At 40.1% G+C, this 23,648-nt stretch overlaps 1 protein-coding gene and 1 long non-coding RNA gene across 3 annotated transcripts in view; one reads left to right on the forward strand and one right to left on the reverse strand.

The window, feature by feature from the left end:
* The window catches only part of LOC137624601 (myoneurin-like), a 68,174-nt gene extending 60,845 nt beyond the window's left edge, over positions 1 to 7,329 (forward strand). For both annotated transcript variants that reach the window (XM_068355558.1, XM_068355557.1), the window contains exons 4-5: positions 518 to 751; positions 6,462 to 7,329. In XM_068355558.1, coding sequence (XP_068211659.1) covers positions 518 to 751; positions 6,462 to 7,064 — 837 coding nt within the window. In that variant the 3' untranslated portion in view covers positions 7,065 to 7,329. The remainder of the gene's footprint in view (positions 1 to 517; positions 752 to 6,461) is intronic.
* Positions 7,330 to 15,755: 8,426 nt separating this feature from the next.
* LOC137624602 (uncharacterized) lies at positions 15,756 to 17,956 on the reverse strand. Its single transcript, XR_011040756.1, has 2 exons — positions 16,445 to 17,956; positions 15,756 to 16,316 (listed from the first exon to the last, which is right to left on the reverse strand). It is a non-coding gene; the product is annotated as an uncharacterized lncRNA (long non-coding RNA).
* Positions 17,957 to 23,648: the final 5,692 nt, after the last annotated feature.

Consider the following 23,648-nt stretch of genomic DNA (forward strand, 5'->3'; position numbering starts at 1 on the left):
GATTTTTGATCAGGTGACTTATTGTTGCTATTTTAAAACCAGAAAAATCATGTAAATACACATTACACTTCATATAAGATACTACTGCACCATCATCATCATCTCCTCCTACGCCTATTGACGCAAAGGGCCTCGGTTAGATTTCGCCAGTCGTCTCTGTATTGAGCTTTTAATTCAATATTTCTCCATTCATCATCTCCTACTTCATGCTTTCTAGTCCTCATCCATGTAGGCCTGGGTCTTCCAATTCTTCTAGTGCCTTGTGGAGCCCAGTTAAACGTTTGGTGAACTAATCTCTCTTGGGGAGTGCGAAGAGCATGCCCAAACCATCTCCATCTACCCCTCATCGTGATCTCATCCACATATAGTATTATATAATTAATTCATTGTAGTAGTCTATTATCCTAATATTATAAATTAAGATATAATTTTTAACCAAATGTCAAGTTTTTTCATATCAAGAGTAGAGTAATTCACAAACGAAATTTACCCAAATACATTTTTTAATGTGTTCCAGGGTGCTAATGACGGAGATCTGATCAAGAAGAGAGAAGTTCTGGAGAAGATAATATCACAAACAGAAAGGCAGTTCATCACAGATGGAAAGCAACACTTTGCACAGGAGAAAGCAGGGATTATACAGCAAGAACATTCTGCAGCTATCAAAACTGAACCGGATGAATATGTTGACCAAAGGAAGCTGCTGAAAAAAGAAAAGTTTTCTTCGCCAGAGTCTTCAAAACTCTTTAAGGTATGTTGAAATTTGAAAATAGCGTCAACAATATGTTTATATTGCACCATAGTCCATTTCTTTTAGCGATGCATATTTGCACCGACTCGCAGCGGTGCCCTTTTAGCTCGGAAAAGTTTCCGGATCGCTGATTGGTTGGAATTATCTCGTCCAACCAATCAGCGATCCGGAAACTTTTCCGAGCTGAAAGGGCACCGCTGCGTGTCAGTGCAAATATGCATCGCTAAAAGAAATGGACTATAGAATACATTAACTGCTAAATAGTTTATAATGCTTTAGAATATATTAACTAATGAATAGTAAAGTAGAATATCTCAATAATGAACCACTCCTAACCAGATTTATAGATCTTGCTCTTAGACAAACTAGAAAACTATATGAAACTTCCTGAAATTGAAGTGGATGGGAGGGTAGGCACTTAAGTGCTTAAAGTATCATCAGTGGTGTGGATATTATTTGCTAATGCTAATATATAAGGGAGGTAAAAATGATACTTTTAGTTTTCCTCATATGTCCTTTTATATGATGCAGAGAACAAGGCGAGTTGGGCTGCCCAAAAACAAGAAGTGATTTTGTAGTTCTTTTGTATTTTTTTTTTTTGTATTCACTGTAATTCATTACATAAGTTTCTGTTATGTCAACTATGTACAAAATGTTTTGTATTCATACAAATAAGATTAGTATTCGTGTGTTTGAACATTTTTTTAAATTGTTTCCTGAGTTTATTACTCTGTTAATTTAAAGCCAGCTAAAGCGTAGTCTCGACACTGAATGATCTCAGTGTTTTGCCATTGGACAAAAATTCAATGATAAAAGCGTACCCTGGACTAGGCATGAAAAATTGCCAGAACTTTTTATTATGAATTACTTCTGTAAATTGATTGTCAGGTATTTCAAAATGCAACAGTAATAGTTACAAAATAGGAACCATGGCCATTTTCATACCTACCTGCACATTTGGCAGATGTGTAATTGAACACAATCAACATACAGGCTTCTTTGGTATACACTTTAAAAGACCACAAAATTTAGTTTCTGAAATATGAGTGGCATAACTGTACAGGAGGGAAGATTCTCAGGTCTCCATCAAGAATTAAAGTCAGCTTTTCTAGGAGAAGACACTCAAAATCAAACCTCTGTTCTCTAGTCTTGGGTAGTGCCATATCCTCTGTACCATGCCCTTTCACTGTCTTGGATTAGAGTTCTCTTGCTTGAAGGTACGCTCAGGCACGCTATTCTATCTCATGTCTCTTCCTCTTTTTTTTGGAAGTTTTCTTGGTTTATATACATAAGATCTAAGTTAATGTTACTGTTCTTAACATATTTTATTTTGATGTTTATTACTTCTCTTGTAGTTTATTTATTTCCTTGTTCCGTATCCTCACTGGGCTATTTTTCCCTGTTGGAACCATTGTGCTTATAGTGTCTTGCTTTCCCAACTACGGTTATGGCTTAGCCTCTAATCATTTATTGCCTCAATAAATTATTTCCTCAGTAAAATATTTCCTCTTATAAAAGGAATAAGACTCGCCAAACTATCCAAAATGATTCTGTTATTGAAATGTTCCCCGACTTACACTAATTAAAATAAACATTCCAGTTTTTGGTACAAATTATTGGTGGACTACCTTTACGGACCTTAGATAAACAACCCAGACGACACAAAAACACTGGTTCTTAGAATAAGGACACAACCCATTCAGTTGGATGAAGCAAGTAGGGGTTTGGGTGAATTAATTTCAAAACTAGTTGCTTGAAAAGATTGGATTTATAAAGCCAACTAGGACACTTTGACAAATAGAGGCCACATCCTCTTTGCAACCAAAAAGAAACGCCAAGTGTCATACAGCTGTTTGGAGAACTCTTGAACTTGCTCAACACAGCTCAAATGATTGACATAGATTTTACCATTCCTGTTATGGGGCTTCCATTTACCATGTTGTCTAATCTAAAACTGGTGCCCTTCTCCACAAGTTCTAAATTCCCAACAAACTAAAGGACGAGAAACAATTTGATGAGGAGTACAGTATTTGTAGTTTCTCGTAACTAACCTGCTAAAAAACTAAATTTTCCTGGAATAATCTGAGGTAAAAGGATTATTTCCCTCAAATTTGTCCAAGATATAAGTACCTATGTTATCCAGAACAGTAATTCCCACTTGGTTCCCTCCTAGTTTTGAATCTATGCCAATGTGACGTGTAGCCTGAAATCATGCCATGCACTTACCCATAATTAGAGATTTCTGAGGCTGAAGGACTTAGTCAACCACTTCTCTAACTGAAGAAAATAATTCGTAGTTGCACCCCACCCCTCCTTGGGAAGAATTCATATAGAGAGAGATATCCGGAACTCTTATTTCCACGGTTTACACCTTGGTTTAAAGGTCAAGGATTGTCCCATTATTCCTCTATAGTTGAAGTCAGCTTTACATCTATAATGTATAAATACTAGAACCACTGGCATACAAATTGACTTGGGATTGAAGGTCGTGTTCCAATACCGATTGAGTTGAAATTGGATATTCCTTATCTTCAAGTTACTCAAGAAACAAGCTTCTTTCAAGAAATCTTTTTAAAAACCTCATCACATCCAAACTAGATATCATTCTTTTGAACTCGAACAAAAGCAGATAAAACTGATTCCTCCTTTTCCCGTGAAAAACCTGAAAGTTCCCAAAGAAAGAAACCTTAGAGTTGGGCTCAGAAGAAACATTTCTAAAAATTACCAGGACTCCCTACCTCAATAACCACATTTGTTTTCAAGTTCAACATGTTATAAACAGCCAATTTCCAAAAACCATAATATTTATTCGGGACAGGAGCTACAATCCTGATGATTACAGGAGACCAAAACACAGCCCCAGAGAAAGAATATCTTTGAACCTTTCATAAACTGGAGTTTTTTGAGAGGTTGCCAGCCTGTGCAATTATCGTCCGTAATTGAAGGACCATTCGGTGATTATATCTAGATTTCTGTATAATCTCAGTTTAAACTTATACACACTATAAGACCTAAGTAGCCCAACTTGTTACAGTGTAAGTAGAGTAAATCCTAAATCTCCGTCAGCAGAAGGTCCATGTACCACTCTGCGTGCTGCAATAGCTCAACGTCATTGATAGGTTAGACGATTATCTCACTTTGTTAAGGAGTCTCAAGACAAGGCAAAAGGGGCGGGGAATGTATAGATGTCTATGTCGTTCCAAGGATGTTGGAAGGTATCTTGGATCACTGCCTGAGGGTCTGACGCTGGAGAGCAGTACATCGGCAGTTTGAAATTGAGGGACTTTGCGAATGGGTCTATCAGAGGCGAACCCCACAAAGTTAGGACTTTGATTGCTATCGAAGAGCCAAACTATTTGCAGCCACTAGCTGGGTCCTTCTGCTTAGTTTGTCTACTTGAACCGGGCTGATAGTGAGATCTGATTGTCCTCTGTCTATCTCAGAACCCTGACTGCTAAAGGACAGCTGTTGCTAGAAGGTACATCTCTGTTTGAGTATGCAACTACTGCTGTGCTATCGTTCACCAGCACTACCGAGTAACCTGAAAGGAGATGTTGGATGTTGGAGGGCTGGGAAAGTTGCCTTCAACTCCAGGAGGCCATGTGTTATTGCAGGTAAGCCCTCCAATCTTCTTTTGATGTGTCTGGGAAGAGCATCAATCCCAGGGAGGAGAAAAAATATCTATCTCTAGGCAAAGGTTGGAGGCTTGCATCCACCATTCTAAGTCTTTCTTGTGCTCTGATCCTATCAGAACACAATTCTGGAGGATCCCTGCTGAGACCATAGGGTCTTGAGTTGCCACTGAAGTGACCAAATGTGGAGTCAGCCATTGGGGACTAAGAGGTCTAAGGACACTAGCTCTCCTAACAGTCGTTGCTACCAATGGCCTGAAAGTGAATTCAACTGGAGAAAGGATTGGGCTACTTCCTTGAACCTTTCAATTCTGCTCTGAGATGGAAAGATCTTTCCCTGTCAGGTATCGATGTGCATTACTAGATATATCAGTTCCTGTTTGGGATGCAGGTATGACTTCTCAGAATTTACTCTGACCCCCAGATTATGGGAAAACTCAAGTAATGACGAGCCCACTGGGCTACAAAAGGAGGACGTGACTGCTCCCGCTCTTGCTACGTAAAGCTAGAACATGCTGACGGCAAATCGCAAGTATGCTTGCGAGAACCTCGAGGTGTTCTCTCGAGTAAGGACAACCACTCATGGTAACGGGGGAATCCCAAGGATGTACACTTCCCTTACTGAGTAGGCTCAGCACGCACACTTAGCCCGGGTGGGTAGGCGAGTGAGGTTGTTACCCTCAAGAGGGATAACCAACAGAACCTCGGCAGGATGAACTGCTAAGGAAGAAGAGGCTTTTGGCATGGGAAGGGGGATGGGCCTAGGCCGATCCCTGGAGCTTAAGGGAGCTTCTACTGTGTGCTACGCTTCAACTATTTCAATAGCTGATCCTTCAAAGGGGGAAACCCAAAAGTCCCAAGGATGGCCGAAGCTCACGAAGAGCACCAATGGAGGACTTCTCATGGAAGGAGGGTGTCACTGCTTCTCCAGGGGAAGCAATGGGGGTCTTTCGGACTCAAAAGTTGTCGGGAAGTTTAGGGCACATCCCTCTTACTCACTTGTCCTCTGGAGGAGACCGAACAAGCAGAGGAAGGAGGGGGCTTTTCTGAGTTAGAAGAGAGTTTTGGTTTCTTGGCCCTTGAGGGCAAAGAATCACTTTTTGCCTGCTTCCTCCAGCAGCAGAACTGCTCCCACTGGGAGGATGGCTACTACATGAAGTGTCCTCTGCATGAAGGGCAAAGCTTTTGAGGATCAGTCTGCAAAGAAGACTGTAACATACGAGAAGTACGCCCATTCGTACCCGGACAAACTCGCATGTTGCCTCCTCAAAACACTGCAGTCGCACCTGAAAAAGAAATTAAAAGAAAACAAAGCTAGAACAGCCAGTCAATAGAAAACAGAGCAGAGTGTAGCACATCTGCTGTTTACACAGGCCAAATCAAAAGTGGTTGAGCTAGTGAGTGTGCTTCTACTGAGAGGTTGGCTGCCACGTCGCTCTAAAGTTTTTAAGGCCTGAATACCAGCTCGTGTTGAATCTACTAGTAAAGAACAAAGGTTTGTATTTTGTGTCAGAACAACAGACTATTGATAATAAAATTGATAATAGAATTTCTTATATCTATATTTACCTGATGTTCAGTTACATACCTGCCCACCTCCCCACTGCCTCATGGTGTCAAAAAGAATAGGGATAAAATGCCCCTTCCTTTTATGAAGGGCATTTGTATATTGTGGGGAAAAAATGGGAAAATTTATAAATTTTAGGAGTAAAGGTTGATTAAACCAAGCCTCCGGAGAAGTGATATGAACATCTGCTTAGTAAAGAAATAATAAAAATTTTATTAAAATTGTTTTTTCATCTTTTATGGGGTGAATATCATATAGCCTAGGAGGAAAATCTTGAAAACATTTAGTGGTGAGAGAGACTTTTTCAACTGTTACAAAAAACATTTCATTTCCGAGGATAATCTTACCAATAAAAGCACATTTATAAAGCAATTACTTCTATGAAATAAATGATTGTAAATAAATTTTCAATGGAAATAGTATAACAAGAGTAAAAATTGGTGTGAAAGAGCATTTGTAAGTACCTGTATGTTTTATATAACGAGACTATTGAACAAAAACATTTCCGCAGGGCACCATGAAAAGGAATCTTAATGGTCAAAAGAAGAGCAGCCTCACCAAAGTTAAAACGAGTAAGTTCAAGAGTATGAAGAAACACCTTCTCTCTCATACGGGGGAGAAGGCTTATAAATGTCTAAAGTGCCCTGCCTCCTTCACGCGGAAGTACGCCCTTCATCGACATGTGCAGAAGCATGTCGATATTGAAGAATTTTCCTGTACCTACTGCCATGCCAAGTTTCCTAGCAAGGCTTTCCTGACGATCCATATGGAAACGCATGACAAAAGTAAACCGTACGTGTGTACTCTGTGCCATGCCTCTTTTTCCCGCAAAGACAAATTGACTGTTCACATAAGGAATCACGAGACTGAAGGTACAGGGAAAGTGATAGCTCAGATGAAAAATCTCAGCAGTAAAGTATTTGTGTGCAATGAGTGCCCAGCCACATTTGAGACTCATAGCCAATTTGTTGAACATAGTGAGATGCATGCAGGTGAGAGACAGTTCCCTTGCACTGTATGTCCTGCAGCATTTGCTAAGAGAGTCCACTTGAGCAGGCATTTCTTGACTCACAAAGGGTTTGGCTCAAAAGACAAGCTCCAAGATAGTAATTGACTTTTACAGTAAAAACAGTAAAGGTATATGTTTACAAAATAAGTCAGTTAATTGGTTTTTATATTTAAAATGCCTTCCCAGTTACATGTCATTATCCTTCTTCGTATGAATAAGTACAGGAATGTTTTCAATTCGTTTGATTGTCTCTGTTGCCATGCATAGTGAACAATTACACAATTGTAAATTGCTCACTTTTTATTTGTGTTTGTTAAAGACCAAATTTTATCATTATTTAAATATTTGAATACAGTAACATAAAATGTCATTCCTTGTTTTTTTTTTTGGGTTATTTAACAAAAACAGATTTTACAGAAAGTTCTGCTTTGTAAATATACTGTCGTACATTTCAGGAGGATAAGTCAGAAGTGTGTTATGCAACTCTTTATATAGTTAATTCGACTTTCCCTCCTACTACCTCCTATGTCATGACCATATTAGAGACTTATTCCTGCCTTGGGTGTCAGATTTAAGTTCGTTGATGCTTAACCCTTTTACCCCCAGGCTATTTGGAAATTTCCAACCCATAACCCCCAGGGGGTTATTTTTTTCCCAGCACATTTTGCAGTATATTTTTTTTAAATTGCTCTAACAGCCTTAATTTTTGTCATAGAGAGGTCAGGTTGGTCTCATTCTCTTGGAAAATGCCTGAATTTTCTCAAAAAATTATCAAAAATATGAAAAAAAAAAAATTTTCAAAGCATTTTTTGCGAGGACGTACCGGTACGTCCTTTGGGGGTAAAAGGGTTAACTGCAAATTTAGGTAAACTTTCATAGTTCAAGCATTCATATTGAAGGTGATGATTATGGTATGTCATGAATCTTTTTTTTTCTTCTTTTTTTTTTTATTCAGTTTTATGCTTATAATAGAAAGTTTTAGTTTTAGTGTAGTCATAAAAAAATTTGGGGCATTTTCGTAATGCTAGTTGATACTTTTTAGTTTTTTTCAGGTCTACTTTAGTCTTACAATGATAATTATTAAGAATTTTTATGGTAGTATACTTCATAGACGTAGCATATTTAAGAAATTATGAATAATTGATTTACCACACCTAGTCAGCACAGCAACAAAGGTATGTGAAACCCAAATGTTTATATACTGCCGTTGGCTAAAGATTAGTTTAAAGTTAAGATCATAGCAGGCAAGTTATTTAGGACAAATAGAATTGTTTATTGATTTTTTTGCATATATAAACAGAGCTACTTATTGTACCCATCAGTGCACGTGATCTGGTAACATATATTACTTTTATTTGTAGGAGGTCCTGCTCACCTAATGGTACATGTATACTAAATTTATCATGCATCCAGATTGCCCTTTGAAATATATTTTAATCGTGTTCTGTTGGATACTGCAATTTATATCTTACCCCTGGCACTGGTTATTTATGTTTATGAAGATTTTCATAACATTGGAAGTCCTACTCACCTAATGGTACATGTATACTAAATTTATCATGCATCCAGATTGCCCTTTGAAATATATTTTAATCGTGTTCTGTTGGATACTGCAGTTTATATCTTACCCCTAGCACTGGTTATTTATGTTTATTTAGATTTTCATAACATTGGAAGTAATTAATAGAGAATACTGGAAGTCGGATCGCAAAAGAGAATACTGGAAGTCGGATTGTAAAAGTGTGCCTTAAGCTAAGCGCTACATCCCTCGTAGACGATGCTGCCTATCACGTGTGATGTCTTGCACCTTAGGTAGCACAAAATTAAAAGTTCTTTGTAGGCTCCCTTTGTTCTGTCTAATTGAATCCTAAGTCCCCTCCGACTTATCTGTCAAACTCCTTAGGAATCCTGCATCAATTTTCATGTTACCGCCTTCATAAACATCCTTTTTGGTCAGCTGTGGCAAGAAAAGACTTAGGGTTGCTGTGGCCTGAATGGTAACGTCTCTGCTAGGTGATTGCCAGAAGGGGGTTCGAGTCTCACTCAGACTCGTTAGTTACTTTAGTGTCCACAACCTTACCATCCTTGTGAGCTAAGGACAGGGGAGGGGGGGGGGAGATTTCAGGGGAACCTATAGGTCTATCTGCTGAGTTATCAGCAGCCATTGCCTTGCCCTCCATGGTTCTACGTTGGGTGGAGAGGGGGCTTAGGTGCTGATCATATGATATACAGTATGGTCAGTCTCTAGGGCATTGTCCTGCTTGCTAGGGCAATGTTACTGTCCCTTACCTCTGCCATTCATGAGTGGCCTAAGTTAGTTTATATTCTTATTTAAACTAAATTAAGTAATAGCAACTCATTTTAAAACAAAGGATTCTATGTCTTCACCAGCTTGTTTGGCCGACTTAAATTGCATTTGTTAAAGGATGAGATGTTTTCATTCGTGATGAACTCATATAAGCTCATTATGCTTATCCTGGTCCAATTTTAGATATGTATGGGATAGTCTGCTACTGGGACTAGTTACACACCTGGTAACATGCAAGAGATTAATAGAAGGACTCGTTCTAATGAATCTTCCCAAATATTTAAGTGTGCAATATACTTCAAGTACTCCATCCATATACCAAGGCACTTCCCCCAATTTTGGGGGGTAGCCGACACCAACAATGAAACAAAACGTTCCTTCAGCCTAACCAGGGACTCAACCGAGTTCAGCTGGTACTGCTAGGGTGCCACAGCCCAACCTCCCACATTATCCACCACAGATGAAGCTTCATAATGCTGAATCCCCTACTGCTGCTACCTCCGCGGTCATCTAAGGCACCGGAGGAAGCAGCAGGGCCTACTGGAACTGCGTCACAAAACAAATTAAGTGGAAATAAGAGCTGTTCTGGCTTAAATTAATTCATTTGTTTCTTTACATTTCTTGCCATTTGTGTTAATTGTTTGTATATGTTTTAATCATCTTCAGTTGCCATTTTTTCATTGGGTGGTGAACTAATGTTTTCTAGAACTAAAACAATTTGGTAACATGGAGTTGCTAGTTAGGTATCATCTCCTTTATTGGTGGTTGTTTAATTTTCACAAAGTAATTCAACTTTTTCTACTTCTGTTAAAGGTAGGTTTTTTGCAGGTCATTGTAAAACCAGAACTGTATCAAATAAGATCCTCACTCAGTGTGTATTAAAGTAAAAGTCAGGTCTGCTATTCCTAGATTAGATGTAAGGTGTGTCAGGGTGTTTGTGATAAGAAGTTAGTCTTGATTAATTATAATGGTAGGAGAAACAAGGATAAAGGCCATAAAATATTTAGGAGTGAGGTACACCAGGTTTTAGTGTTTTAGTATTCCTTTTCATCCTCTTACTCCAGCACGTTCACCCGATCCTGTTTCACACTACAAGTGGCAGGAGATTCAGCTAGTCATTGATACTCTCCACAGTTCTTCAGTAACATTGTGATCCCTCCCAATGAATGTTTCAGTGTTTGGGCCTTTATATGCCATAACCTCATGCCTGTCAATGGCTAACAGAGCAAAAGCATGGTGCAAACAGCAAGATGGTTTGTGGAGTGTCCACATAGTCTTACCTACCTCCCCTTTGATGCAGCACCAATTTGGGAATTTTAATTCAGTCTTTCGTAATAATAAGCTAAGGAGATTCTTAGCTCCTCAGATAATTCTTATACATCACTTGACTGCTGTAGGTTATTTATACCTCCCAAGACTCTCTTCTATTTCCAGAAACATCGTAACTTCCACCTCTAAGGTACTGTATTCAGAAAACCTTAGGCGCCTTCAATTCCGTCGGTTTCAATTTGCCTGCACGCTTGGGCCAGAAAAAGCAAAGCCTTGGACTTATTGCACTCAGCTTGTATGTCCATTTTATATTATCTCGATAAGTCTTTCTATCAAGATTTATCCAAGAAGTGCTGATGAAAATAAGAATCCAAAGGAATACGACGCATGAAAAATGTAGAGTGAAGTGAGAGGAAGAGAAAATTGGAGGATGGATCCCATTAGTTTAAACATTTTTAATTCTGAGAGCGAGGGATATAGGAGGAACATTACTGAAAGAGACTGGGAAGTGAAGCAACTTTTCAAGATAATCGATCACTATTGAGAGAGAATTTTATCTGAATGCAATTTTCAGAAAAGAGAGTTCTGTGTTTCAAGATACAAGAGCGAGTCACCAAACAACCATGGATTGAGGACAGTGGCAAATTCACCGAGTCGCATAGAAATATAAATAACAATCGGAGCAATAGAGGCATGAAGTGTTGGAGTGTTCCATTCGTCACACCCAGAAAGGAACTTCATATGTTTATGATAAAGGTTAGTCACTGGTGTCCTGTACGGAGTAGCTGTAGTGACTACTGCCATTCACGAAAATCCTTTCTTTCCAAGTATACTCAATGAAACCGTCATCCATTCAGTTGTATACTCATCATAGAACCAGAATATAATGGGAGTTGTTTCAGGATTCTTCTCCACAGAAGAGGAGGCTGGAGAAGTTCCAGGAACCACTCTTGCTGGAGTTAAAGAAGAGGAGGCTGGAGAAGTTCCAAGAACCACTCTTGTTGGAGTTAAAGAAGAACTAAGAGGCTCCTTTGTACCTCATTCAGCAACCACAACTTCACAAAAATTTGGTATATGAGACATGAAAGGAAAAACATTGACATCTAATCATCCAAACCAAGGTCATCGCTCTGGTTCCCCTCAAGAAACCAGATTCAAATGAGGTGAGCAATATAATAGGACTTGTTGATGAGCAAGGTTGCAATTTAATCAATGAAAGCATTCTCCCACAATTACTAAATGACCTTGCGGCTGTCTATTTTGGCAACCACTTAGAAGGCCTTTTCCAGCATATTTATTACTCCATGCCTACCAAGGCGAGTGCTGGGTATTGTTTTCGGTAGATTTCTTTGTTAGCAACTTTACAGAAAAACTACAAGACCAATTTACTTGAAATTTCAGGAGGTGCTGACACAATAGACCCCATTAATCAAGGTTACAGGGACCAGAAAGGTCAGAATAAATTTTGTTACCAACTTTACAGAAAAACTATAAGACCAATTTACTTGAAATTTCAGGAGGCACCGACACAATAGACCCCATTAATCAAGGTTACAGGGACCAGAAAGGTCAGAATAAATTTTGTTACCAACTTTACAGAAAAACTACAAGACCAATTTACTTGAAATTTCAGGAGGCACTGACACAATAGACCCCATTAATCAAGGTTACAGGGACCAGAAAGGTCAGAATAAATATTGTTACCAACTTTACAGAGAAACTACATGACTAATTTACTTGAAATTTCAGGAGGCGCTGACACAATACAACCCATTAATCAAGGTTACAGGGACCAGAGAGGTCAGAATAAATTTTGTTAGCAATTTTACAGAAAAACTACAAGACTAATTTACTTGAAATTTCAGGAGGCGCTGACACAATAGACCCCCATTAATCAAGGTTACAAGGACCAGAAAGGTCAGAATAAATTTTGTTAGCAACTTTACAGAAAAACTACAAGACTAATTTACTTGAAATTTCAGGAGGCGCTGACACAATAGACCCCATTAATCAAGGTTACAGGGACCAGAAAGGTCAGAAGAAATTTTTCATAACAATTCCATCAAATATCCAATTTACTTGAAACCAAGACCAAAATCTTTATTACCCCATTCCCACCAAGAGGTAAGAGAGGGTTATTGTTTTTGGTAGATTTCTTTGTTAACAAATTTACGGAAAAAAATTACTTGAAATTTTCAGGAGACGCACTGTCACGCAATAGACCCCATTAAAATTTAGGCTTCAGATCAAGCTCACAGTGACCTAAAGGGTCGGAATCTACAGTATTTCTTACTATAACTCCATCAAATATTATGTAATTTACTTGAAATGAAGACCAAAGTCTTCCTTTCTGGTGCCAAAAATATAATTCTATACATCACAATATTGAAAATGCATAATTTTGAAGATTACTGGATTGGAAGTTCAAGGTCACTAAATTTCCGAGGGTTTACGTGCAAGGGGCAGGGTTTGCCATGTATGACACCGCTTATTATTATTATTACTAGGCAAGCTACAAACCTTTTTGGGAAAACAGAATGCTACAAGCCCAAGGGCTCCAACAGAAAAAGCAGCCCAATGAGGATAGGAAATAGCAAATACAGTAAACTAGTGAACACGACAATGACAATGAAACAATCGTCAATAGATTTAGTAGATTTGAGAACAAAGCCCTCAGAAGGATATTGGGAGTTGAATTGCAGGAATGGATTAGAAATGAAACTATAAGAGAGATTACTAGAGTGCCATGTGTGGATGATGGAGATGGTTTGGGCATGCTCTTCACACTCCCCAAGATATTAGTTCACCAAACATTCAGCTGGGCTCCACAAGGCACTAGAAGAGTTGGAAGACCCAGGCCTACATGGATGAGGACTATGAAGTGCAAAGTAGATGATGAATGGAGAAGTATTGAATGGAAAGCTCAAGATATAGACGAATGGCGAAATCTAACTGAGGCCCTTTGTGTCAATAGGCGTTAGGAGGAGATGATGATGATGATGATGAGTGAACACAACAGTATACATGGTTGCGCTCGCCTCTTATGATCAATAACTTTAAAACTGATCGGCCATATATAAACTATAGAACAAGACTTATGTCAACCTGTTCAACAAAATATTATTTACAAAGAGTTTGAACTTCCCAAGTTCCACTGATTCAATCACCAGATTAGGAAGATCATTCCACAATCTGGTCACAGCTGGAATAAAACTTCTAGAATAGAGTAGTTATATTCCTTATTATGGAGAAGGCATGACTGTTAGAACTAATGGCATACCGAGTATTACATACAAGATGGTACAATCTTGCCAGATCTGAATACATTGGATTATCTGAATTATGAAAAATCTTATGCACCAGGAATAAAAAATTAACTGAACAATGGTGTCAGATTAATATCCAGGTAATGAATATTGATCCAATAAAAGTCCAGTGTCTCCCAACCAATACAATGGTCTCTACTGTTAGGTAGCACAGTGACTGGTAATTAAAACCACCCTGATTCCTAAGATATGCAATGGTGGCTGTGTTTAAAGGTTTAAAAGCCGCTCATGAAGGGCAGAGGCAAGGGAGAGTGACATTGCCCTGGCAAGCAGAACAATGCCCAAGAGATTGACCATATATACATATGATCAGCGCCAAAACCCCCTATTCACCCATGCTAGGACAAAGGAGGGCTAGGCAAGGGCTACTGATGACACAACAGGTAAACCTATAGACTCCCCCAAACACCCCCATCCTTAGCTCACAAGTATGGTGAGGTTGCAGCAACCAAAGAAACTAACGAGTTCGAGCGGGACTCGAACCCCAGTCGGGCATTCACCAGTCAGGGACGTTACCACATCGGCCACCACAACCCGGTTGTTGAACATGACCCCAAAACTGATCATTTAAGGATATCATGAATGCTCTTGGCCAAAAGAACGTTGCCATCTGCTCTTAACACATTTACATGAGGATGCTGCTTACATGAACACATACTACCTTTGAAGGCCATGGTTTGACGATTCCCTAAATGTAAAAAGTCGCATGTCTGGAGGACCCAATAGATCTCCTCACTGCAGGTTGTCTTCCACCATCACTTCATGTTCCACAAAACCTTGTCCGTCAGCATGACTAGAGAGGTCTGGCATGAAAAAAAAATAAAAGCCTTCCCGCAACATGCAATCTGTAGCTGTGGCAGAGAAATCGTAAAGCAACTGAAAAGAGCAAATTTCTTCAGACACACCAAGGGATCCATTACAACATTAACAAATTTGTTCACAGACGAGCAGACTTCAAATTTGTGTGAACTGCTGATGACGAACATCAAATACTTTCTTCTAAATAAAACCATGTTGATAGGTATCTCCAGATATATGGCCCCTGTGGAACGAGTCTGGTACAACTTCTGATTTACATGCAATTCTAGGAGAAAATTAAGCCCAAGAAGAAAAGCAAGGGGACAGTGAAGCTTCCAATAAGATGCAATGACCAAGCAGTTACCCAGGTAATTTTAGCAATTCTGCGACACCAAACCCTGATTGGAAGGGTTCAGGAGACAGCAGACATGCAGAATTGGTAGGCTAGGGCCTCTCGGATCAATTTACAGGTCCTTGAAGATGGGTGGATGGAGAAGTGGAAATTGGTTGCAGAATAGAAAATAGCAAGAAAGAAACATAATGGTAAACAAAAAAACAAAAACAAAAAACAATTGGAATAAGGCATTCCTTCCGTTTTCTCTGTTGGAAAATCCAGACTTTTGATGGGGGGTGAAGGCTAGGAGGAGATGAAGCCATTATTACGGTGAGACTGGTACAAATCACAAGAATTCGTAAGGAGATACATCATCAAAGCAAAAGCATTGCCTAAAGAAAAAGACATTTGAATAATAGGAATCAAGGCTACAAGCAGAGGAGTCAATAGCTATAGAAAAAGCCTTAGAAGCTGATCACAGTCTAGTCCTTGGATGTATCACCCGTATGGTGAAGTGGACACAAAAGATTGGATTCTTGTGAAGTGATAACATTAATACCACAAACCTAGCTTGGCAAACCTTGACAAGCAGATTTATGTGTATAAGGAAGGTCAAAGCAAATACGATAAACTATAGCCAAAGGCACAGAAAACAATTCACTGGTACACATCACAATATAATGATATGAGAACACAAACACTAATTTGCTCAAATTATAATTTCATAAAATTTTCCCTGATGCCAAAAAATACATTTACAAACAAAGGCAACAAGAAAATTTTATCTTGGAATCACAAAAATCTCTCACCACAAAAACAAAACAAACTCAACTAAATTGGAAAATCATCCAGTCCAACTAAGAGAAAACCAATTGGATGAAATTTCCCGAGAAAAAGAAATTGAAATAAAATTGATGACGAGCAAATTGCAGGTCTCCAAATTATGGAGCACAACAAAACCTGGAAATATACATGGATGGGACCGGCAGGACAGTCAGGTTAATGTGCCATTACACATTGTCATAGAATCTGAACATACAGTATAAACATAGGATCATAGCTGAAGTCCCTCTCACCTAAGGTGTCATAGAATCTGAACATACAGTAAACGATCACAGTTGAAGCCCCTCTCACCTAAGGTGTCATAGAATCTGAATATACAGTATATCCATGATCTCAGCCAAAGTCCCTTTCACCTAAGGTGTCATAGAATCTGAACATACAGTATACACATATGATCACACCCCTAGCCCCTCTCACCTAAGGTGTCAGAATCTGAACATACAGTATACATATATGATCACAGCCCAAGCCCCTCTCACCTAAGGTGTCATAGAATCTAAACATACAGTATACCCATAGGATCACAGCCCAAGCCCCTCTCACCTAAGGTGTCATAGAATCTAAACATACAGTATACCCATAGGATCACAGCCCAAGCCCCTCTCACCTAAGGTGTCAGAATCTGAACATACAGTATACACATGATCTCAGCCAAAGTCCCTCTCACCTAAGGTAGACTTGGCAATGGTTTCAGATGATGACTCATTAGGAAGACCCAATCCCTAGCTCATAAGAATGGTATTCATGATCACTAGTAAAATCCTTTAAGCTGAGTGGGGATCGAACTCAGGACCCACAGATACCTAGTTGTTGATCATTCCACCAAAGTTATAACTAATAACTATGAGTTATAATATTTGTAAAACCGGCAAAGACAGTGAGAAAATTTTAGTAGGAGAGAGTGTGATGTAGGGGCCCTGATCTTCAACAGAATGAATAATGTATGTTATGAGGGCCTAGATGTATGCAGTAGGTACCTCTCTTTCTTGTTACACAATGCAACTTTGTGAAAGTAAGGCAACATTTTGTTAAAGGGGATGTGAATATATAGATTAAAGGCCACATCTACTGTACAGTAATATGAACTACTTTTTGTATGTGTGCATGTGGAGAGAACTAGGTACGTTAGTGAAGCTCTCACATCCTTTAAGTAACCAACATCAGGTATCCATACTGGTGTTCCATTGATTTTATACTATTTGAATTTTTTCAAATAATTTTCGATACTCAATGGAAATATCTCACGATTAGGTACAATAAATAGTTGTTACCTTTCTATTTGTATAGTACAGACTTTTGAAAATATTGTGCACTCTTAGGTTCTTTGGTAAAATCCAAGAAGTTAATCACGATGCATCGTTTTATACCTTATTGTAAATTGGGATGTAAAGCTATATATTTATTTTATCATATGCTATGCTTGAATATCCAAGACAACTATTTCAGTTCAAAATAACTAAGTTTGTGCACTGTCGCTTTATAAGTGTGGCTGTGAGTAACTATTTTATATACCTGATTTACCAGCAAAAATGGAGTAGAATGAATTGCCTGGTTTGATGCTAACTTTAAATCTAGAAAAATACTGGCTTTTTATTTTAATTTTAAGTATATATAGCTATGAAATTATTTTATTATTCTTAGATAAAAGAGGACTTAAAAGATAGTTATTTAGCGGAAGAGGTTTTAGAATTATGGTACTTTTATTGATTGTTCAGCATTTTATAATTTAATATGACTGAATTGAAGTTTTATTTTGTGTCGGTAGCTTTATTAATGGTATCGCTCTTATTAGTATAAATTTTTCATCACTCATAGATAAATGAAACTACTTAAGTTCCAACAATATTTTTAGATTGCCACAAAATTATACTTTTGTGATGCGAGTACAGTTGTACCTCCAAAGTTATTGATATTCCTCTGGCACAGTTTAAACATTTAAATTGATTTTCATTTTTCAAACATGAAAATTCGCCATATCGGTTTTGTAATTTGTATGTGCATTTGTGTAAATAAAAAAAAGGCATTATCTGCATGGAAGGATTGTTTATGGGAATGTTTTGATAAATAGAATGAGTAACTGGAAAATATTTTCCTAATGGAGTTGTTAATTGTAAAACTGACTGAATAAAAATAAAAAGTTTATGTAAAAACCTTTCAATTATACTTTTATTGATAGATGAAACTTTTATGAGTAAAGCTTCATTAAGGTGATAAGCAATCATTTGGAGCAAACCCTTCCAATCTTAATTTAACTGCATAAAGTGAGATTATTTTTAAAATAAGTTTGGTTCCTACTTCCGTTCTTTACTGGGGAGTATTATTTCGGCAAAGCTGAAACCCGCCGATAATCTTTTTTTGTCGGGGTGTAACTACCCACTCAAACCAGTACTAGCACTAGCAACTAACGGTCACTTTTTATTTCGGCTCGGTAAAGATGTATTCTTTCTCTCCCACCAAATCTTTTTAACATGTGGCCTAATGGTTAATAAAATGTCCCTTTCTTTTGAGCTGCCTTTCTTACAAGGGTTCCACATGCAAGGAAGGTAGCAAGAGGCCTTTGGCATCTACCTCTGCTGCTCGCCGCTCGCCCAACATTCACTCTGCTTCGGCGGCCGGGCATGAACAGTGGCTGACAAGAACTCCTTGGAGTGATTTTTCGGGTAACCCTTTAGGGTAAACCCAGAAACGAGCTTCGGCTACATTTCACAGATTTTATCACTCTATGTCGACCTTCAACTTGAGCTTAGCTCGTTGATGGGAAGCAAAGAGTACTGCCCGAAGGATCGCTTCCAGGTGTTGGATAATTTTCCCTTTCAAGGGAGAGTTAACCTCCACCAGGTGTTGAGCAACTTTCCCTTCCGAGGGAGTTAACCTCCACCAGGTGTTGAGACACTTTCCCTTTCGAGGGAGAGTTCCTCCACTAGCCACTGTCCAATGTCCCCACTTGCAGACAGGGGCAACAGAGGTTGGTTGCCTTTCCCGTCTGTGGGAGAGACTTCCTTTATCTGTGGGGCTTCCCCTCTGGGGGATTCCTGCGGAGGAACTTGGATTCGTCCATGCCCTATCCTTGCTGTTTGGAGCTTGTCAAACGAATGAGTTAGGTGATTGCTTACAACTACGACTCGCCTCCGCCGTACCCTCAGGGTACGAAACGAATCTCGTTGCATTTTCCCTCTGGGATCTTTGCTGCAGATGGTGATGACTGTTGGCCACTGGCGGTCGCCTCCCCTCGCATCGACGAGTTTCTTAGGCCCTAACTTTAGGGTTATTGCCACATCGTGCCTTTGGGCACAACAAAGCTCTTAGAGCTTTGTGAGGCCAAGCTCTTTGGGACTTACGCCTCAGTTTATAACTCAAACAAGGAAGAAACAGCTGGTTTCCAAGTCCAGCACAGCCTTTATTGTTCCCTTCTGAGGGGAAGACATAAGGCTACGCAGGGGTAGGAGTACTAAGAGAAGAGTTGAGGGTTTGCGAGACCCTCGCCTCGCCTTAGTACCCATGGTGGGTTGTAAAACCCTCATCGCCAGTGCTAGAGTAGCATACGCTACTGGGTCTAGCCATAAAGTAGATTCAATGCCGACGGTTTTTGATTTTCATTCACTGATTCTCGCTGGCGTTCGCGGCGCATGGCAGCGCTTTCCGGACGTTCGACAGCATTTGCTAGTATCAAATGGCGATCACTGATTTTTGCTGGCGTTCACGAGCATTTGTGGACGATCGCCAGCGTTTGTGGACGCTCGCCAGCGTTCACTGGCAAGCCTATACGAACCTGCCTAGTGTTTGTGTTCTTTGCGTTCTGGGACAATAAACCCTTCATGCAAGACTTCGCTTCTTCTTGGGTAACATCCGGCCTTGACAAGTTTTACACAACTACAGGTGTTCGTTAAACTCTATAAAAGGCTGAAACAAACTCCTGGGGTGCATGCGCTCTTGCCAAGACAAAACCTCCGGGTTATAGCCACAAATACGGTTTACTACTGATGGTTTGAGTTAGCCGCATGGTTCAGGGTGCCCCTGGACACAACGAGTTTTCGTTAGACACCGAGTTTTGGGAAATATAATCATTCTAGGTTATTTTGTTGGGCTTTGTTGCCCAATGAAATGAAGGGCTCGGAGAACTAGTGTAACGAGCTTGAGAAAATGACCCTTACAGGGTTATTATTTTAAGCCTTTAGTCCCAAGGGAAACTATAGCAAGCCCAGCCCACAGAAGGACAGAAGTGATTTCCTATTTTTTCTAGGAGACTTGTAGCCTTTCTAGGCTGGGAAGGAAGTACCAAAGTCCTATTTAACCGATGGACTGGAAAAAACAGGTGGGTAACTTTCAGATTCTCAGCGAGTACATTCTCAGGGACATGAGAAGCCAAGTTTCTTCCGACTGGGCAGGCATTTCAGAGGAGTGGGCAACCTCAGAGCCGCTGCTCTGCTGACTACGGGGCTCTGTCCCAGTCTCTAACTTCTCTATAGTCTTAGTCACGTCCAAGGACAAAAAGAGAGAAGAGCAGTTGATAAGGTCAGAGTTCCTAAATGCTGTGGCGTCTCTAGGGGACAGCTGTCTAGAGCAATTCGCTAAGACAGCGTTGCGCCTCTTAAGAACACAAATTCCCCACAGGAAAACGTTCTGGTGTACGAGGAACTCTATGGCTTTAGCGCCAGATCTTAAGAGTTCCTTGAACTGCCCCCATACAGGAGAGAGCCCCAGATCAGTGGTCTATCCATGAGCAGATGAATGGCTGCCTTAGCACCTACCTCCATTTTTGCTAGTTCAGGACCTGAAATCGTGCTGATAAATTTGGTAGCCTTTCCGCCTGAACTGAAGGTACCAATTTGGCCACATCTGGATTAATGGGAAGAGGGCTCTGAAAAGCGCCAGAGTTAACAAAAACGTCTCTGGCGTGGTAGAGATACTGTAATGGCTTAAGTTTCGATGATGTACTTGTTTTTAACAAGTTTTCAGCAGCGGAAACTTGAAATTTTAAAAACTTGTGCGTCCTTCGTCTGGTTGGAAAAGGCCATGTCAAACCTAAGTCTAGGACTGAGACTGCAGGAAGGTATCGTCGAGGCCGCGTTGTCTATTAGCAGTGTGCGCTAAGGGAGGCTCATCCAAACCTCTTAAGAGGCAGATTATGCTCGTGATCTTAATGAAATAAGAGGCTTCTGAGCTCAATACTGGGGCAATGGGGGGGGGGGGGGGGTTTCCATCGGCAAAGCTTGTACTCACATGCGCCAAGAGATTTCCTGAGGAATCATCAATAGAGATGATATCCTGGTGAGAATTTGTCTTAACAGAGCTCTTTACTCTTCCTCCAATGTCTTTCATTTCCTTGAGTAATAACAGGGAGAGGAGGCAGAGAGCAAATGGGAGGAGTCTAGTTTTCTCCCATCGTAAGAGAGTTCATTTCTATATCATGATCGGGAAACAGAGGAGTTAGTCTCTATCGGCAATCGTTTTACAAGGCAAGAGAGAGTTCTCGGTTCTCTATCCTTTTCAATGCCTACGATCACATAGCGTCATCTGCCGATCCATTCTTCTACCTCCAATGGAGGAGTGACCCTCAGGCAGGGGTGGGAAATTTCCTGCACTCCTCATATGCTTCCTGTACCTGTTAAGAGTTTTCTGTAAAAGAATAGGGTCCTGAAGAACGCTGATCCTGATAATCATGATCGTCAGACCGAGTCTATCTGGATGATTATTGGGTTTGTCTCTAGCTTAAGACACAGGGTTCATATTTGCGTAGGGAGAGGTTCTATCTCGTTGGTTCCAGGATTTATTAGGAGATGGCTTAGTTACTGTACTTCTTAGCATCATGATGATGCAGAGGAATACTCTTAAGTGTCAAGATGGCAGTGCGTTCAGTGACGTCATGACGCTTGGGGGTGACAACTTGCTTGGACCTGTCAGGCTGCCTAGACTGTGGGGGATTAACCTCACGCACAGAGAATGCGGCGCGTACAGTGATGTCATCATCATGCCTGGATACATGGGAACGGTCAGATTTATGAATCTGAACGTTTGGCCTGACAGTATTCTTAGATGCATGTCTTGGAATGGCAGGAATAGTTACACTCAACTTCCCAGCTTTAGTAAGCTTGGGAGGAAAAGCCTGCTACAAGCATGAAGTTATACTGTATTGCCAAATCTGGGGGAGGGTGGGGACACAGCCGAAGCGGTCCGACCACTCTCATAGCAAAGAGATAATTCTTTATTATCTTCACCTTTCAAGATTCGTGAATGACAATCCCCTGAGCTGACGATCATTCTATGCTCATCAATCATGTCTGTGGGGCCATTATTTTGGCCATCATCTGGACCTCTTAGGGAGGATGTCTCAACCTTGGTGCGTTGTGAGGAAAAGTTCTCACGCATAAAACTAGCATAATAATCTGTCCTTGTGGGGAATACCATGGGATGAGTTGTAAGCCTGTCTTGCATGTGAAGAATCTGAGCTGTAAGCTGGTCTTGAATGTGAAGAAAATTCTTCTTACGCAGCAAAGTTGGTGCGCTTGATAAGCTGAGATAAAGCGGCATGCACAGAGACACCCGTTTTAGATACAGCGGCGCATTCGGATTAGTTAATCTGAACATTCAGCCAAACTGTATTCTTCGAATAAATTCTTGGTAGGGTAGGAATAGTTACACTCTACTTCACAGCGTAATTAGGCTTGGAAGGAGGGGGCCCGCTTTGAGCGTGAACGTATTGTTAACTTTTGTGGGAGAGGACGCAGACAAAGTAGAGAGATAACAAATCTAGATTCATTTCAGTCTCTGTTTATAAGAGATTTCTACAGAGGACCCCTAGGTGTATGAGGCAGGCCTTTCTCAATAACATGAGCTGGAGACTGGTAATCAGGATCTTCCAATAAGACTGCTTTGGTACGGTGGGAATTGACAGGCTGAACTTTAAGGTTCCGCCAGGAATTTTCTCTAACTCCCGTTGTGGGTAGACTCAGCAACATGGAAATCGTGTTAAGTTTCCTGCAACATGAAAAAAAATCTTTCCCATTGGGAAGGAGTTCACTCCCTACAGTATTTACATGGAGACTCTCCTGAACATTATTGGCTAGTCAAGAGTGACACAAAGTGTGTGTTTATGTCCGCCCAGCTCATAATAAGAACGCCACATTAGTCGCTACTGTATACCATCCTAGGCAAAAACGTAAATACCAAGATTTATCGGGCATAAACACTCACTCGTAACTAACAGTTAATGAATAGTTGCTCAAATCAAGAGAGCTTAACACTAAAAGGGTAAATGAAAAGAATGCGAAAGGCTCGATTGTAGAGAAGTAAGAGAATAACCGCTTCACTTCCCGACCATCAGTGTTGCGAGGAGATGCGGTGAGCAACCTCCCACTTGATCCTTGCGTATGCACTGCGTTTAGCCTACCCAGCACGAAGCATGACACAATCAACCAAATTTTGATTGGCTGGTCGTAGAAAACATGATTAGTAGTAACGCCACATAAATGACTCGGAAGTTTGTATCCGTGTAGGAATAAAGTTATAATCAATTGAATGATGAGGGAATAGATGAACCAACTTCACTGTATCCGTAGTGAGGAGAGTGGATGAATCAAAGGGAAGGTAGTGAGGAGAGGAGAGGGGGGGAAGCTGTGTGTTGGTAACTACCCTTCAGGAGTTCTTTCTTTTCATTGCCTTTTTTCTGACACTAACTGGGATTTACTTTAGCACCATTTTGCTAAAAAATTATCAAAAGAGGATTGTTTCCACCACTGTTTTAAGATCTTTTTAAAATGACTCGATACCCTTATAAAAATAACTTGCTCTGCTGGCTACTACGGATGTTCTGC

This window comes from Palaemon carinicauda, chromosome 31 (assembly GCF_036898095.1).
Source record: "Palaemon carinicauda isolate YSFRI2023 chromosome 31, ASM3689809v2, whole genome shotgun sequence".
NCBI classification, from domain to species: domain Eukaryota; kingdom Metazoa; phylum Arthropoda; class Malacostraca; order Decapoda; family Palaemonidae; genus Palaemon; species Palaemon carinicauda.